The 16,245-nt window shown below is 51.4% G+C and overlaps 5 protein-coding genes across 5 annotated transcripts; 4 read left to right on the top strand and 1 right to left on the bottom strand.

Annotated features, from left to right (window-relative positions):
• The first annotated feature begins 101 nt into the window (after nucleotides 1-101).
• Nucleotides 102-1,055, top strand: BD324DRAFT_494790 (hypothetical protein). Its single transcript, XM_022012938.1, has 4 exons — nucleotides 102-263; nucleotides 324-401; nucleotides 450-515; nucleotides 563-1,055. Exons 1-4 carry the CDS (start codon nucleotides 232-234, stop codon nucleotides 798-800), a joined length of 414 nt encoding a protein of 137 aa, XP_021870500.1. The 5' UTR covers nucleotides 102-231; the 3' UTR covers nucleotides 801-1,055.
• On the top strand, nucleotides 713-1,580 carry BD324DRAFT_494795 (hypothetical protein). Its single transcript, XM_022012939.1, has one exon. It carries the CDS (start codon nucleotides 828-830, stop codon nucleotides 1,275-1,277), a length of 450 nt encoding a protein of 149 aa, XP_021870499.1. The 5' UTR covers nucleotides 713-827; the 3' UTR covers nucleotides 1,278-1,580.
• A 1,157-nt stretch (nucleotides 1,581-2,737) lies between these two features.
• Nucleotides 2,738-5,240, top strand: BD324DRAFT_628699 (hypothetical protein). The gene is made up of 6 exons (XM_022016137.1): nucleotides 2,738-3,124; nucleotides 3,229-3,354; nucleotides 3,418-3,525; nucleotides 3,587-3,679; nucleotides 3,741-3,999; nucleotides 4,064-5,240. Exons 1-6 carry the CDS (start codon nucleotides 2,948-2,950, stop codon nucleotides 5,197-5,199), a joined length of 1,899 nt encoding a protein of 632 aa, XP_021870498.1. The 5' UTR covers nucleotides 2,738-2,947; the 3' UTR covers nucleotides 5,200-5,240.
• A 355-nt stretch (nucleotides 5,241-5,595) lies between these two features.
• On the bottom strand, nucleotides 5,596-9,642 carry BD324DRAFT_651636 (hypothetical protein; the record flags this gene model as incomplete). The annotated part of the gene is made up of 8 exons (XM_022018364.1): nucleotides 5,596-5,628; nucleotides 5,686-5,891; nucleotides 5,951-6,177; nucleotides 6,228-6,389; nucleotides 6,440-7,667; nucleotides 7,711-7,832; nucleotides 7,876-8,652; nucleotides 8,696-9,642. The coding sequence occupies 8 exons, from the start codon at nucleotides 9,640-9,642 to the stop codon at nucleotides 5,596-5,598; spliced, it is 3,702 nt and encodes a 1,233-aa protein (XP_021870497.1).
• Nucleotides 9,643-11,785: 2,143 nt separating this feature from the next.
• BD324DRAFT_642553 (hypothetical protein) lies at nucleotides 11,786-16,122 on the top strand (the record flags this gene model as incomplete). The annotated part of the gene is made up of 18 exons (XM_022017493.1): nucleotides 11,786-11,905; nucleotides 11,957-12,010; nucleotides 12,057-12,166; nucleotides 12,228-12,350; nucleotides 12,407-12,464; nucleotides 12,518-12,630; nucleotides 12,691-12,844; nucleotides 12,902-13,053; nucleotides 13,104-13,804; nucleotides 13,849-14,236; nucleotides 14,286-14,372; nucleotides 14,424-14,754; nucleotides 14,816-14,953; nucleotides 14,996-15,118; nucleotides 15,161-15,333; nucleotides 15,404-15,488; nucleotides 15,565-15,887; nucleotides 15,969-16,122. The coding sequence occupies 18 exons, from the start codon at nucleotides 11,786-11,788 to the stop codon at nucleotides 16,120-16,122; spliced, it is 3,387 nt and encodes a 1,128-aa protein (XP_021870496.1).
• Between the last annotated feature and the right edge of the window lie 123 nt (nucleotides 16,123-16,245).

The following is a 16,245-nucleotide window of genomic DNA, read 5'->3' as shown; positions in this document are numbered from 1 at the left end:
CAGCGCCTCGGTTTGTACGTAATCGCTGCCTGTGGTCACCCGGCCTGGCTATTTTTGGGCTGACGGAATCAAAAATGCACTATTGATCGCTATTCGGACATGATCTCGCTACTTTTCATTGACAACCAATTATAAACCTTTGGTATTCAGCGAAACAACGGCCGGGGGCGCACGTTGCGGGGTCTATAGGCTTGAAGATTATCCGGCGGCCGCAGTTCCTTCTTTGTGAAGATGCCCGCTCCGAGGTCTACTTGCGAGCCATGGTGAGTTCTCATCAGCTCTGTGAAGACTTCGCGATTAGAGCTCAAAAGGATGACGTCTAGTCATCGACGTCGGGTCAAGTGTGATCTACCAGATCAGATCTCTGGAGAGTGTTCAAATTGCGTCAAGCGAGGCATCAAGTGGGTTTGAGGATGTGGCTGATGGACCACTAACTCGAGCCCTCCTAGGTGTCCTGGTTTACGAGTAGCTGGACCTCGCAAACCTAGAAAGGGGACTGTCGTCGATCAAATACAGTGAGGCTCGAGAAAGAATCTCAGAAGAAAGCTCACACTTTTACCAGACGAGACTTTGGATCGATCGAAGTTCTGAACGGTGATTCCACCTCGCCAGAAGCCGGGCCGTCAAATTACGCATCTCACAGCTCTTCGCCAGCGCCCTGGGCGCTGACATCCGGTGCTCAGTGGGCCATGGCTAGCCCTCCGACACCTACTTCGACGGAGAATAGTCTCGCGACAATAGAGTTGTCCGGAGAATTGGCCATGTCCATGATTCTGAATTTCAATATTTCACATGGGTGAGAGTGACAGGAGAGGCCGACATCGGGAATGTCCACACTCACTCACCTCATAATCTACTTCCAGACCAATCTTCCGTCAGATCCACCAAAACTTCTACGCAGACACGTTTGCAACGGCTTGTCGGAGATTCGATTCAGTAGAACCTCAGAAAGAAGTCAGTCCATGTCTTGCACATCCGCATCACAAGTCAAGCTGACCCAGAGTCAGATTCTGATGCGGATCATGATCGCTCTGGGTGCAAGATCGTCTTATCATCCCGCCATCATACCGGGCGGGGACGTTGCCTTTCCCTTCACACTAGGTCTCAGTCGAGAGGCCCCTTGTCGTGCGCTAGCGAGGACCGTCCTGGAAAGGTTTTACGAGTTAAATATCAGGAAACAACCTACAATCGAATCAATCCAAATCGCTGCATCGGTCTACCTCATTACCAGAAGTGAGCCTGAGACCGGCCGCATCACCTGCTCTCTACACCCCTGACTCACTTTTTTAATAGCGATAACGACTCCTGAGGAGCTTCGACCTACTGCCCACATTGTTGTCGATCTGCTCCGCCAATTCATCGCGAGCGATACATTCGAACAGACTGCATCTTCTCATTTTCTTCTCAATACCTGCCTGATGGCCTTCTGGGTCGACGCAAAATCAGCTGCAGAAACGGGCAATCGACCCCTGTTGAACGATGATGATCTGGGAGACATCCCAAATTTCCAGGAATATCTTGATCGTCCATTGCCAGATGAGATCCAGCTCAACCAAGAGCTTCGCTATTCCATTCACGCCCACCTGGTCAAGCTTTTAAGAACGTACGCTTCAGATTTCCGCCGGCGTGAGTCCTGTTCTGTGAATTTTTTATTTTGCCGATCTCACCTCGTCTCGTGCTTTAGCCATGCGAAGACGCTTGTTGAGTGCCACATCTGCCTTACCGGATATCTGGAGCCGCTTGACCTTCCTCTCGAGCTATACGAAAGCGGCTATCGAGAAGATCTTCGCATCGGACGCACTCAAATCGCACGAACGAAATCAGACACTCGCAGAAGAGACTGTTCAACTGATCAGCGGTTTGATGATGATTCACAACAATATCTTCTGGGTTGCGGTCGACATTTACGGCGTGCTTGAAGAAGCATTAGACAAGACTGGAAATGTGGATTGGTTCTTGCCGACATTTGAAGCCATGTCAAAGGCTCAATCGGAATTAAAAGGAGTGGCGAGGCTGGTAGAGGTGAGTGACGTTGACAGACTTGATGTATGCAGCGCTGAAGTTCGACTGTAGCTGATTCAGACTCTCGGAGACGGTCCGGCAACATGGATACATTGCGTTCGATAGTGAGTGGACTCCACTGTCACTGAGACTGTAGGTTGAAAGTTTTGCCCCTTTCTTCAGCTTCAGCACACTGGAGCAATCCTGGACAAAGCTATTGGTTCCACCGGAATCAGGGCCGCCGATTTTCACCGAGCGAGAATACCAACTGTAAGCTGTCTCTAACGCTACCTCTGGGCCATACTGACTCTCTCTCAGGCTCACGGACGGAGTACAGGTATCTGGATTTGGAGGAGGTTTTGGCGCCGAACGATGGCTTGAGATCCTCAAGATCCGAGGAATCTACGTGGGTGAGTATGGCTTGATGTCTAGACCGAATATGGACTGCGCTCATGTTGAACCCACAGAGCCTACCATTGAGAGTGTGGATCTTGATCTGGGTCAGAAATCCACTACAACCACCGCCAGCGTCTCCTTGATGTGAGACATCGTAGCTCGTAGTATAGAGCGCACATCATTGATCTGTAGCGTCGTAGAATTCGTTGTCTTCATTAGTCAATCATGAGATGTAGCATAGCAGCATGACGCGTTAGCCGCCATCCTTTCCGCCGCCGCCGCCGCCGTCGACCTGCGGTATTTTCAAAACGAGTTTCAAGAAAAGCTTGAAATGCGCACAGTTTGACCATCGTCTCCATCATCATCATCTTTCGATCGTCCTCCAACTCGGTCACATTCATGGTCCTGTCGATCCGGCTAAATGCTGTGGAGGTCTGAACCATGATACAGTAGTATCGACATATACACGAATATACGCTTCATGCTCTCCGGTCATCGACGTCTGCAATATACTATCCGCATTTAGTAGCCTAGAACTCGTTGCTGCGCGATGAACTCTTCACCTGCCCTTCTTCAATCCACATGGACGTTCACTCAGGGCTTCATCCTTGGTCAAGCCTCCTTTTTACTCATTATCCTCCTGTTCATCCGGTATGTCGTGTTCTCACCGGCTGAAGCTGGTGACAATGAATCGTGGAAAAAGAGACTCGCGGCGGAGAGATTGAAGGTGAGTCACAGTGATGATTGGGAGGGATTACGATGCATGATGGCGTGGAGCGAGATCTTGGCGGGAGACGATCAGGATATGACTGATCCCACTTGTTGATTCAGCGGAGCAAGCTTTCGACGACTGGTGTTCCGCCTCCGCCAACGAGACAGATCTTGTCGAAAACGAATTATGATATGGCTACTCATCCTGCCGAATCAGCAGGATGGATGAACGTTCTGCTATCACAGGTGGGTCCGCTTCTGTGTGTAACGAAAAGGAGGGAACGGACATCTTGCTGAAGACCTAGATAGATTCTACAAGGCTATCGCAATGATCTACTTGCCGAGAGCGGTGAAGAGGGTGCGAGATTCAGGATCGAAAAATGGTTGAATCCTGATAACGGTAAAATGTTATGGCTGGTGAGTGTAACTCGATGACCTTGTTTGCTGCTGTCAACCATTAGCTCACCTTCAAATCCAGGACCCGATTCAAGTGACTAGCTTATCTCTTGGAGAGTCTTATCCGTTATTATCCAATGCAAGAATAAGACCAGCGGATGGACAAGGCAGAGTCGTGAGCGATCAAGAGATATTGATCCCTGAAATGTTCACGCTGAATGTCGACACCCTTCCAGCGCGCAGAGATAGATTTGGACTACCTGGACTCATTATCACTGTCATTGTCCACGTCTGTGCTCATCAATTTCCCCGCTCCTCGTTTTGCTGTCCTTCCTGTTTCACTTGGTGTCGAGCTCGTGGGCATCGGCGGGACCCTCAGCGTCCAGATTCATGAACCAGAAGGCGAAAGACAACATATACATCTGTCTTTATTACCGGACTTCCATCTCAATCTCAAGACGACCACCTTACTGGGAAGTAGGGCCAAACTACAGGGTAAGGCTCTGCCGGGAGCATCGTATTCCGAAAGCTTGACTGACGCTTGCTGCTTCTATAAAAGACGTGCCCAAGCTCGAGCAGCTCATCGTCTCTCGAATCCGCGGCGTGATCCAGGATCGTCTCGTGCACCCTCATCATCTCACTCTCGCTCTCCCTCGTATCCTTTCTCCCTCGGTGTCACCTACACCCATCCTTGAAGACCTAGGTGAACATTCCATGCAGGATGTCGCCGATGCCGTCCAAGGGGCCATAGAGAAAGGCCTCAATAGCCTCTTGGTACCCTCCACTTCGATGGATTCCGTCACGGCAGTGTTTGATACGCCAGCGCCGAATCCCGATGCACCAGTGCCTGGAACGTTGGACACGTCTCCAGTCCCACCACCGAGGATCGTCACTGAACATGTTGAAGATGAGACTCCGTCCAAAGTCTTGACGAGTCAATCGAGTATGATGGACTCGAGTCCACGGATCACTCAGCGAAAAATCACAATGCCATCTGATTTTCCCTTTCCACGATCCGCTAGCGCTTCGGGCCCATCCCTGGTCTCTGACAGCTTCCAGGGACGTCCAGAATCCATCGCTTCGACGTCTCGAGGTGCCGTGGCGCCAATCACTCCATCTCACTCGCGAGTCGCGTCGAGATCGAATGCTGCTGTACCCAAACAGCTCTCTCCATCAGGAACCATGGCATCGAGGTATCACTCGGCCGCACCGTCTATCTCCAACTCGTACAGAGGTCAAGGAAGTACGACTTCAGGAGGGTTCACAGGATCTTTCTCGGCGGCAGGTTCCACGAGCGGTAATGGACTGTCACATCGACCACCACATCCTTCCTCCTCGCAATCCGCTCGAGGTCCCGATTCCATGACGAATGGAATTTCGGTTCATGGAGGACCTTCGAGACCTGGGATAGCCCACGTCACGTCCCTGAGAGGTGTTCGAGAGAGTCCGTCAGAATATGATGGAGTCGGAGTTGGATTTGGTGCAGGCTCTCACGCCACATCCTCCTCGTCTTCTAACCGGTTCACGGACGATCAACCGAGACGTTATGTCTCGAGTCAGAGTGTTTCGGGATCACAGGCTGGTTTCAGGTTTCGCGGACAATTTGCAAGTCGTCCAGAATCGGTGCAATCCGCTCGAGAGTCGGCAATGGGCTCACAACGAAGTGGACCATTGAACGCCAGGCCGGGAGACTAGGCAAAATGCGAGCGACAGTGACAATGATGCATGGCCGCGCTATTATCTCTCATGAACCCGTATGCATGCCACTCGTATCTTCTTCGTTCATTAAAATTACACTGTTTTTCCGTTCTACCATCCAAATAAGAGAACACGTTCATCCAAGTCTTCTTGTGTGTGACCACCATTTGATGCCTTTTCAGCGCAACTCGTTCCATGCTTCCTTCCGCCAAACAACAGAAAGGTTGCCCAGCCTCCACCGTACAACGATATTTGATCACCATAGATTAGAATGTTCTGATCCATGTCAGGCTTCCCAAGAGAAAGGAAAATGCTGGGTATAATGAAGATTGCCACTAAGAAGAACCATGGCGAGATCTCCAAACATGAGAGGATATATGAGCGTCTGACAAACTAATTGCACAAGAATCGTCGATTGAGATAATACTGGAGAGATATATGAGCTCGAGCCACAGAGCGATCGAAGGCCCAACAGACACTCACCAACTCGCGACAGAATGAAGGCCAACAGTACAGGATATTTCGTCTGCCCACTATGACTGGCAAGGACATGGGTGCGTTGCTGCGTTCCCCGTACGACGAGGGGATGGAGGTAAAGGCACATGAGGGGTCGTCTAGCTCTCTTTTGGCCAATTCGATCTCCCATCCAAACAATTCATGGTAGAATCGAAGATTGGGCTGGATCAAGACTGAGATTATTTAGGGTGAGCATGGTGTATATCCGGTCCTAATATGACCCCGCGCTCACCATTCAATCGCCTTGCCCGTGTGACCAGGTACGCATCCATCAGACCCAACCGATGATACTGCATCATATACGCCATGACGATACTCGCACTGCGGCTGACACCGACACGGCAATGGACGAGAATCTTGCCACCCGTCAGTCGAGCAGCTTCGATCCATTCGCAAGCTCTGGCAATGATCGGTCGCAAAGGGTCATTTCCATCATCCCGTACATCGTTGAGATCGAGACTGCCACGCAGATTAGCAGTTTGATGGCATCCGCGAGAATTTCCACTCACACTTGAATCTTTCCATCCCTGTAGGCTGCAGACAAGGTATTCTCGCCAATCTGACCGTACATTGGATCCGTGTCCGCCGCACAATTGATGAGACTTTCTCCGACGGATACGACATGAGTGATAGACAGTGCGCTCAACATGGCAGCGTTGCCAGCATGTTCCCTACGTTTTGTCAAACCTGGACAGGATGATGATGCAACGGAAGCACTCACAGATTACCCAGGTAAAGGAACGGCAAAATCCTCGATGGGAATCCGTCAAATCGCCGATCGTCAAACCAGACCCGAGCATCTTTGGCACTCTGTCGTCCGCCTTGTTCTTCCTCCTCCAACATTTTCTTGGCCATCTCCACCAAGTGCTTCGACTCTTCATCCTCTCTTCGTTTGGGATCTTTCGATCGCGTCGCTCGCGATCCATCGGGCGAGGAAGACGCAGTGGTGGCTTCCGATTTACCAAAAGTCAAACCCCAATTCTTCCACCTTCCACCGCTCGTAGGAGACGGTAGATTGTCCAAGGGACTGCTCGAGGACGAATGATGCTTCTCCGTGCTTGTTTGCAAGATCTTCAAAGCTTTCGCCTTACGATCGGCGGTCAGCCTCTCGTCCACTTTGCGCAGCAGTGGTTTGTCACCACCAAATAGGAAGAAGGATCGTTGGGCTGTGTTTTGAAGGTGGAGATAGGCTTCTGGTAATGAGATACTGAGGCTCGACATGATATACGCGAGGACCAGCATAGAATTCTCCGTATATCCATCCTGACAATAGACCAGAACGTTTCGTGCGCGTCTCGGATTCGTACCGTCTCGACGCTCGATCAACTTACGAAGCCAGTAGACCATGGCAACTAATCGATCGACCATCTCTCTGGGTCGCGCGCCATGGACTGAAGTCGATCGACTGCAGCCAGCAACAGTCATGGACACGTAACGTGCCTGTTTGGCTCCATTCCGACCATTCCTCTCCCCCTCACGCATGTCTGTCGCTGCCGCGCGCTTTAGGCTGGCTGAGCCGCCTTGCTCGGGCAGAGTCGATTGACTGCTATTGGGCGATAGCAGATTGCGAAGAGCAACAGTGGCAGGTGTGGGGTTGAACTCGCTTCGTCTGGGCGAGGTTTCTTCCACGAAATCTTGATCCATTTCCAGAATCTTCTCATGTGCCTTTTTCAAGTCATTTGCACTTGGAATGTTGCCCAACTCCCATGCGCGGATGCACAAGTTGTATCGGACTTGAGGTCCCACATCACCGGGCAATTGGTTACCGGGCACGTCTGCCTCGTTACCGACCCAAAGACCCTCAACGACCTCGGTGGCGCGAGTCATGATGCGTGATTCACAATTTTCGCGGTCGAAAACGTCCATGAAAAACGGGTGGGGCGCACTTTCGCCTTGCGAAGTGACATTCACTAGCTGGGGTGCGATTTTCTCCAGGACGTGGAATGGCTCTACATAGATTAGCTCGTTCCCATGGTAACGTCGAGTACGTACCGTTGACGATCCAGACGCCATACTTAACCGGGCGGTTGATGCCTTCGCCCTGACCTTTGTCGACATGCTGATAGTACTCTTCCATCCGCTCATGATACAGATTATCTTGAGCAGCGGCGACTCTGCAATGCTCCGTCAATCCGAGGACCGTCAGGCACGACTCACCGTTCCGCCAAATTCAGGAGAGCCTCACTGCATCCATTTCGGGCGTACAGAACGAGATCACTAATCGTGGCGTACTTGATAGGCTGTATGTTGAGATTTCGAAGATTGATATTCCGCGGTAAATTGGGGCTGCAGAACCTCGGAGGGAGCAATTCGCCATTGCTTGTTTCGCCAATCCCTTCAAAGATCTCATCGACAAACAGTGAATTGAGCAGGAGAGAATTAGGAACATCCTGACCCCAGCTATCCACTTCCTCGAACGATGCACCGTCAGCTTCGGATCCTGATTCAACAATGACGGCCGGCGTGATGTCGTCTCGAGGCAGAGACGAACTCTGTTCCTTGTCCTTCTCCGCCGCGACGGACAAGGATCGTTTCGGTTCGCAAGGGTGCATTTCGACATCATGAGTTGGTTCTTCGGTGATTGGCATCCAATTCGACGACGAGCCATTCGGAGCGGAGCTGGCGAGCTCTTTGATATCGCCAATGGAAGGGGAAGTAGCCTCCGTTGTCCCACTTGAAGAGGCATACGATTCCGTAGACGTGGAGGTGGTCTCTGAACGGCCTCGCGAATGCGCAGACTGCGAGCTGATCTCGGATGCTGTTGTCGGGACAGAAGATGATAGGGCGGAAGGGCGTGATCCACTGGGAAGCGACACATCGCTCTTCCGAGGTGGACTAGGTGATTTTTCAGGTGTACACTTTTGTAATACTCGTCCACTGGCAAAGAGTACCGAGAGGCCACGATAACGCGGAGGCTCGAAAGGAGGATATAGACTGGTCCAGATATCAGCTTTTATCAGAAAATGAGCCGACCCACCCGAAGAATGCGGCCATACTCTGTCCGCGCTTGCCGTCGTCGCTGATACCGTGTAGCCAAGGGAATAGAACGTGACTCGGAGTGTCCACCATTGCATGCTGATCCATGAGCGGTGGAAGCTCGTCAACATGTAGGATTCTGACTCCTGGTCGAACCTGCTCCCTGTCCTCGACACCCCATTTTGGCATTCCCCAGACTCGGGACGAGTCTTCCTCCGCGTCTACAGGCGCAGTACCCTCTGCAGACGCTATATCATCGAGAGACCTGTCCACGACGGAGACGTCATCTCCCTGACCATTTTGAAGCGGAGGTTCATCAATATCCATGCTTTCGTCCATAGATGAGGGACCGAGGATGGGTCCTATATCAGGCACATCTTGATCCTTGAGATGTTGTAGATCTTTTGCCTGCCCAGATGGTGCTTCACCTGGGAGCGGGATATACGAATCCCTCAGAGCAGACGGGGAGGTTGGCAATGAGTTGGTCTCGACATCCCTCTTCTTTATCCCTGAACTCCCGTGACTTATGACTCTACCTGATCTCAACGCCGTCGCTTTCGGTTCTCTCCCTCGACTCCGGTCATCTGTTCCTTGACGGGCCAGGGAGAAGATAGGATGATGGTAAGTAGGTTCAGAGCTTCGACATCGCTCCATGCCCACAGCATGCTCAATATGTTGGGCCGTGTGCTTTGTCGTGACTGGCGTAGACGGAGCAGAAAGTGGTTCAGTCGGATTGTTGGAGGTCAAGCCAGGAGAAGAGGATACGAGACCATGGGAAGTTGTATGGGCGCCAAAAGTCATGGGCAGGTTGGTGTGACCGGCCGGAGAAAGAGGTGGTGGTGTACATGGCCGAGATCCAGGGGCGGAAGTGCAAGGGGACGAGGATCGTGAGAGGGAGACGTGGTGTGGAGACCGTGGTGGGGGAGGTGGAGAGAGGACGAGAGACATGATGAAGATAAGGCTATGCAGGTCAATTGGGAGGATAATAACGAGGTCGTGTGAGGTTCGGACGATGTGATTTGAGGGCCTTCGGAGATGATGGAAGGACAGGTGCTGACGTTTTTGCCCACGAGAAGGATGTGAATGATGACTGCCCGCGGGAGTCCAGACCCGAATCTAAAGGTCAAACTGAGAGGTGATGACGAGATCCTCAATCGAGGCGGAAGCCTTCCAAGATGAGAAGGAGAATGTACCGAGAGGTGAGAAGAAGGTGGTAGTGGTGGTGGAGGCCGAAGCCGGGATTTGATGGCTGCGAGATGGGGGGATGTGTTTATGGCTCAGCGAGGTGTGATTGCTCAATGGGCGACTTGAGCCGTCATGATGATTATTGACAACCAGCGATAGGTCGGACAATGTGGGATGAGTTCGTCTGCGCTACCGTCGAGCGTGCTCGCGACGCAGAGAGAAGATGGAATCTCTCACACGAGACTGACACTAGCGTCGTTTTTCGATAATTACCGGAGGGGAGAGGGAGGGGAGAGTAGTCACGAGGTGATGCGCCGTGATGATAAGGGTGATTGACCACCTCCTGTAGGCAGACTTGAATCAGGAAGATGATCTCCGTGGGCGAGCGAACACCTCACAATGCTATATGATAGGGGTGGGATTTGTTGGGAGTGCGAGTGACCAGTAGTAGTGAGAAGCGGAGGAGAAGGTAAGGAGATTTCCAATAAAGCCTATTATTACGACGATGGAGAGAGCAATGAAAGTAGCAGCCGCCCTTTCTCTTTCTCGTAATGGTGACACGGTTTGCTCGCCTCCACCAAACCCCCTGAGGAAGAAGACGTCTACCGCTCTCCCCGTTGATGATGCGCTTGTGTCGATCCTTTGTGCTGTGACCACTACTCGGATCGAGTCAAATGGATGATCGTCTGGCGAGTATTGAGCCCGTCGTCGTCGTTGGTGGAAAGGCTATTCTCAGAGCGTGTGATTGATGATGGGATGAGAGAGAACTTGGACCCTGAAGGTGGGCCCCCAAAGACCGTGACACCCACCCTCCCCCCATGTGGCATTACTGTATCTGGTAATATTCCATGGGATTCAAAGGCTAGCTAGGAACAAGGTTCAGGGAGATGCCACTTTGGGATCACCAACAATATCTCGGGAATGTGGCGAAAAGATCTCAAGAGGGGAGGTCTCATGATGGTCAGTTGGCGACAGTGTTAAGACAGGTCAGGACAGGTACGACGGGGACTACTGGCCCCCATCAAACGGACAGTTGAAGAAATAGGAAAGGTAGAGAGTAAGAAGGATCACTGGACGCAGTTGGCAGATCTATTGTTGTCACCGTTCACCCGGCCGAGTTGAAGCAAGGTTTCCGTTGAGTCTCATGATCACTCGTTCCCGTGTAATAATAACATTGACGTCAATCAGCTTGAGAAGAGCAGACGGGAGAGACTTCGTACCATATTTGCCATGAGGATACCAGACAGAGGCCATTTAGGCGATGCAGACTTTGTGGCGCCACTGTTCATCTCAATCCAATGCATTATCAGTCTGGCTCCTCAGTGCCGGACGGGGCTCTCTCGATGACATACTCGTCAGAATCAGGAGAAAAGAAAGAAAGAAAGGAGGGGCGGTCTTCTCACGGATTCACTATGTCAGCCTTTCCGGCGTGCTTCCTGGGAAGTCTTTAAGACGAGCGGGGAACCAGTGGCAGCTTCTATCATTATAGCATTTAAGGGAAATCGTACAGTGCATCCCTATCTGAAACGATCGTCCGTCTGGACGTCGCCACAACCTCTCTACCGCTGGTGAAGGCGGCTCTATCATCTTTACTCAATCTTTACAGTCAATAATTCTCGCTCATAAATGGTTGCTGCTTGCAGCAGCGGCGCCAGCGCCAATTCCGATGCCGTAAAATAATGACTTTCGGAAATGATCATGTTTTTGGGACACCTTGATATATTCATTTCATCACCGTAAAGGACAAGCAACATCGGTCCATCTCAGCTACTGCTCACTGTCCCAGAGGAATCAAAGCAGGATCTATCTGGCAACCTTGCCAGTCACTGAAATGATGCGGGAGGTCATGCGACTCGCATAACGACTCGGAAACTCCTCAACTCGGTCCCTACCCAACCTCAACGTCATGTCTTCGTCCAGACGACACATTCCCTACTTGTCATACCACAAAGCGATCATCCGAGAAATATGCAGGCCCCAAAAAGACGATCTCTTGATTCTCGCCAAAGGACTAGGTCTGAGGCGTGTCAGTCAACTGTTTGCGGTCTGTGTGCCCGAGCTAATTGCTTTCAAATAGATCGTTTGTGCCCTTCTCAAGACATATGATAGGAAAGAAGATCTGGTCCTTGTCGTGAGCTTCTCGATCTCAGCAAAGCATGGAGCTGATGTGCATTCAGGTCAATGCAACACCCTCGGACGAAGCTGGTATAGGGGATGAGCTCGGGATCATGGGCGTCAGAGATCCTGGGTTCCGGATCCTGACGTATGAAATGTCGGTCGATAAGCGGTAAATTGGGATTCAGAGCTGAAAGCGGCCCATAGCCAGAGTGCCTGACGCAAACTCACAGAGAAGAACTTTACCGCCATGGCGGCTTATTCTCCGTGACGAGCAAGATTCTGGTGCACGACTTCTTACGTGGGACTGTCCCAGCGAAACTCATCACTGGCCTGGTCATCCTGCATGCGGAGCGGTAGGCAGGCATTCCACCTCACAGCGCACAGATGCTAATGTGCTCTTTGACGTCAGAGTATCCCACGGGAGTCAGGAAGAATTCGCTGTCCGTCTTTACAGGAGAGAAAATCAGGCGAGTCAATCGACAGCCAGTCTTACAGTCCACTCATCCTAACATCTTTTTAGAGCGGATTCTGTAAAGCCTTCTCCGATGAGCCGGTACAATTCGCTCATGGGATTTCCCCGCTAAGAGACATGCTCGTCAACCTCAACATGAGGAGCGTGATGATCTGGCCGAGGTGAGTGTGGCAGTCAAGTCAACAATCGGTTTCAAAGTTGTAAACCCTTGTCCCCCTCAGGTACAACGAAGCAGTCAAGACGGCTCTGGCGACGCGCACAGCAGAGGTCGTTGAGATGTACCAGCCCATGACGGAGCTCATGAGGCAATGTCAGGACTCCATCACGGAATGTATGGAGGCCATGTTGGTGGAGATCAAGAGAGATCATTCGTTGGTGGGCTACACCATTCGTCTCCGTGGACCGGATAAAATTTCGCTGATCGTCGCTTAGAATCTCGACTTGGAGGACCTCAACGTGCGGAACGCCCAGTTTAAAAACTTCGACACGCTCGTTCGACAGCGACTCAAACCGGTATGGCACAAGGTCGGAGCAAAAACAAAGATTCATGTAGGCTCTTTGACAGAATTGAGAAATCTGCATACGTGAGCAGCGCTTGCGCCGTCCCATAGTGTAAGTTTGCTTAAATTATCAGGTGGCTGCTTGAGTATGACTCGGCGACGTTTGCTTCCTACATCAATACCCTCCAACGCCAACATTTCAACGCTCAAAAGCTGTCGACCGGAGCCGCGAGACACGTTCACGATTGGTTCAATGCCAAAGCTGCGGCTCTGCTCGTGGAGTCATCTCAACTTCGGGTGTCGAGAAAGTCATTGACGATGGACAATACGCCCGAGCCAGAGAAAGATTCAGAAGGAGCTATTGGAGTTGACGCAGCGGCCGGTGGAGTCGACCTTCCTGACGAATTTGCCGATGACGAAGCGGCTTTACAAGCTGTCGAAGCAGGTCCTGATCCGGCTCGATACCAAGAGGATCAATCAGATCTCGACGATGTGAATGTCATGGAGACATTTGCGACTCAGACGCAAACGATTCGACCATCTGGGCCTCGAAATGGGGTGGAGAACATGAATGGCGACGAAGACGAAGACGATGATGATGCTTTGATGCCAGTTGGAGACGATGTGGAGCCACTTCAAGTTGTGCCTAGTGAAGCACCACCGGTCTTCCGCCCGCTTGCTTTCGGTCTCGAGGAGAACCTCGCACACAGCGTCAGGAAGAGATTGCGGAGAGGCCACGAACCAATCTTGGAGGAACAGCCAAAGTGGAGCCTCCTCGCGAGAGTCCTCAAGGAAATTGAAGATACCATTGCGAGGGTGTCCGAAAGTCATGCGGGTGAGGTCGCTCAACCCATGGACATTGTCCGCTGACCCGTGCAGATGCACCTGGGACAAACATCGTCCTCATCATGACTTCTTCCGACCGGACGTGTTTACAGCTGAGACAGTACCTTACGACCATGATGAAGAACGATCCTCCATTTGGACCCCAAGCCGGCCGAAAAATGATGGAGACTCTTTTCTTGAGCAACTGGCAACATGAGAAGAATGGCGAGAAATTGTCAAACCCTTCCAAGATGCATCATGGAGCGGGAGGGGATGAAGTCAGGGTTAAAGCTGGTGAAATGGAGGAAAAGCGATTGAAGGATGCCGGTCTGAGAGATTATAAATCTCGTGGGAGAGGACGCGGTGTACCGAGTTACAAGAGAAGGAGATTACGAGGCGGTGCTGAAGCTGTTGGGAGGCGAGCGGCTCAAGAACAGGAAATGTGGGTTTTGCAAAGGGTCAAGATATGCAATTGACCGGCCGATGCTCAGGTCGCACAAAGAGGCCATCATGAGGAACTCTTCGGCTTTTGCAGGCGGTACCGAGGATGCGCAGATGCAATGGGCTCTCGGCGAGTCGTGAGTCGCGTAGACCCTCGCGCTGTTTAGAAATGACTCAATGGTCATCAGGTCGAAAGCAACGAATGGTCATTCTCATTCAGCCGCAAGTTCTGAACTCCCGACGACACCCTCCTCCATCGTGATCGACCCAAGTAGCTCACTCATGGCTCGAGCCGGAATCATAGAAGAGGAAGACTTGGACCCCAGCACCCTCCGATGGCTATCTGAGCGTGGCTTGATGCCGGAAGACTTTGATACAGAATATGGATTATTACCTCCCGAGGACGCCGTCATCATTCGACCATATGGAGGTGAAGATGATGATATCTTATTGCAAGAACTTCGGCCGCGTTTTGTGATCATGTACGAGCCAAACCTGGCGTTTATACGTCGTCTCGAAGTGAGGCCGCTGCAAAGTGGCAGATTATACATGTCGACCGTGTGCTGAACCCTCAACGTAGGTGTACAAGAATTGTAATCCCGGACTCGCGCTACGTGTCTATCAGATGACATATACCAACTCTTTTGAAGAAGACAGATTTCTGTCCACTATGCAACGGGAAGCAGAGGCGTTTAAAAAGCTTATCGAGGACCGTCAGGTGAGTCAGGCCTGTCAATGTCGCCTCATGCCGATCACATAGAGCTTGGTCATACCTATATATAACAATGATCCGCGTGCTCCTATGCGGGATAGCGTCTCTCGAACCAAGACGACTTATTCCTCGAGGAACGCAGGGGGCGGTGAAGCTGCTCAGGACGCTAGGGTGAGTTGCCGGTTTTCAAAGTATTCTGAACGTGGTAATCAGATCATCGTGGACATTCGAGAGATGGGCGCTTTACTTCCCTCGTTGATCGATTCTGCGGGGATCAAAGTGGTACCTCTGACCTTGACAGTCGGTGATTATATCTTGTCTCCTGACATGTGCGTTGAACGGAAGGCGCTACCGGATCTCGAAGCGAGTATCAACAATGGACGACTGTACGTGGTGTAGAGAGCTCATCCGTGAACCTCGTCACTGAAACTCTGGGGCTTGGCTCTTCTCCTCTAGGCATTCTCAGTGCGAATCCATGACGGCTCATTATGCTATTTGCATTCTTCTAATCGAATTTGAAGAGGACAAATATGGCTTAAGAGTGAGTCGTCGTGGCGATATCTCTACCGCTCTCTCTCTCTCTCTTCCCGCGTCATTCCTTCTTATTCTTCCTATAGACCCGCGAGGACAGCCGGAGGGAAGTTTCATCCCGGAATCAACCTCAAGAAGAGACATGGGACCAAAATTATCTTCAATCAAAGCTTGCCCTACTCGTTCTCTCATTCCCGACGCTTCGGATCATCTGGTCCTCCTCACCTCACGAGAGCGTCAAGATCCTCTCGGACCTAAAGTTGAATCATGGTGAACCGGATGAAATGGCAGCGATGTCAAAAGGGCATTCAGGGCTAGAAGATGATCGCTCATTGAAAGAGAGCGTGGAGAACGCGACGAGTGTAGAAATGTTGAGGTCTATACCCGGTGTCTCGGGACATAATCTGAGGTGCGTGCATCGTCGTTTGGGGACACTTTGGAGACCCCTTTTGAAACGTGTATTTTTTGCTGAAACCTCCTGTATTCGCAGACACGTCATGAAGCATGTGGAGAGTATAAGCGAGTTTATCCAGTCGAGTCGTGATCGATTGATCGAGATCCTGGGCGAAGAAAACGGGGCTAAAGCCTACAAGTTTATCCACTACGATTCGAGGAGGACTGCGTACACTCGGATGACAAGGTAGTGAAGGGCGAGGCGAGGCGAGGCGACCCGTATCATGGCCCGGCCGGCCCTTTAGGTGAACAACTCGCACGATTGATTGATCGATTTGTCACAGCTATGTATGCATTGCACATTCTTTGTCTGA

Source organism: Kockovaella imperatae (assembly GCF_002102565.1).
Source record: "Kockovaella imperatae strain NRRL Y-17943 chromosome Unknown BD324scaffold_8, whole genome shotgun sequence".
Lineage (NCBI taxonomy): Eukaryota > Fungi > Basidiomycota > Tremellomycetes > Tremellales > Cuniculitremaceae > Kockovaella > Kockovaella imperatae.
The sequence above is the reverse complement of the archived record's forward strand: the minus strand, read 5'-3'. Positions and strand labels throughout refer to the sequence as shown.

What these genes read in the sequence shown, in the direction of transcription:
- BD324DRAFT_628699 (XM_022016137.1), top strand. Translation starts at nt 2,948, where the DNA reads ATGAACTCTTCACCTGCCCTTCTTCAATCCACATGGACGTTCACTCAG. An exon ending in TCGCGGCGGAGAGATTGAAG is followed by an intron (nt 3,125 to 3,228) that starts GTGAGTCACAGT and finishes TTGTTGATTCAG; the next exon opens with CGGAGCAAGCTTTCGACGAC. An exon ending in TGAACGTTCTGCTATCACAG is followed by an intron (nt 3,355 to 3,417) that starts GTGGGTCCGCTT and finishes AGACCTAGATAG; the next exon opens with ATTCTACAAGGCTATCGCAA.
- BD324DRAFT_494790 (XM_022012938.1), top strand. Translation starts at nt 232, where the DNA reads ATGCCCGCTCCGAGGTCTACTTGCGAGCCATG. An exon ending in AGGTCTACTTGCGAGCCATG is followed by an intron (nt 264 to 323) that starts GTGAGTTCTCAT and finishes GATGACGTCTAG; the next exon opens with TCATCGACGTCGGGTCAAGT. An exon ending in ACTGTCGTCGATCAAATACA is followed by an intron (nt 516 to 562) that starts GTGAGGCTCGAG and finishes CACTTTTACCAG; the next exon opens with ACGAGACTTTGGATCGATCG.
- BD324DRAFT_494795 (XM_022012939.1), top strand. Translation starts at nt 828, where the DNA reads ATGTCCACACTCACTCACCTCATAATCTACTTCCAGACCAATCTTCCG.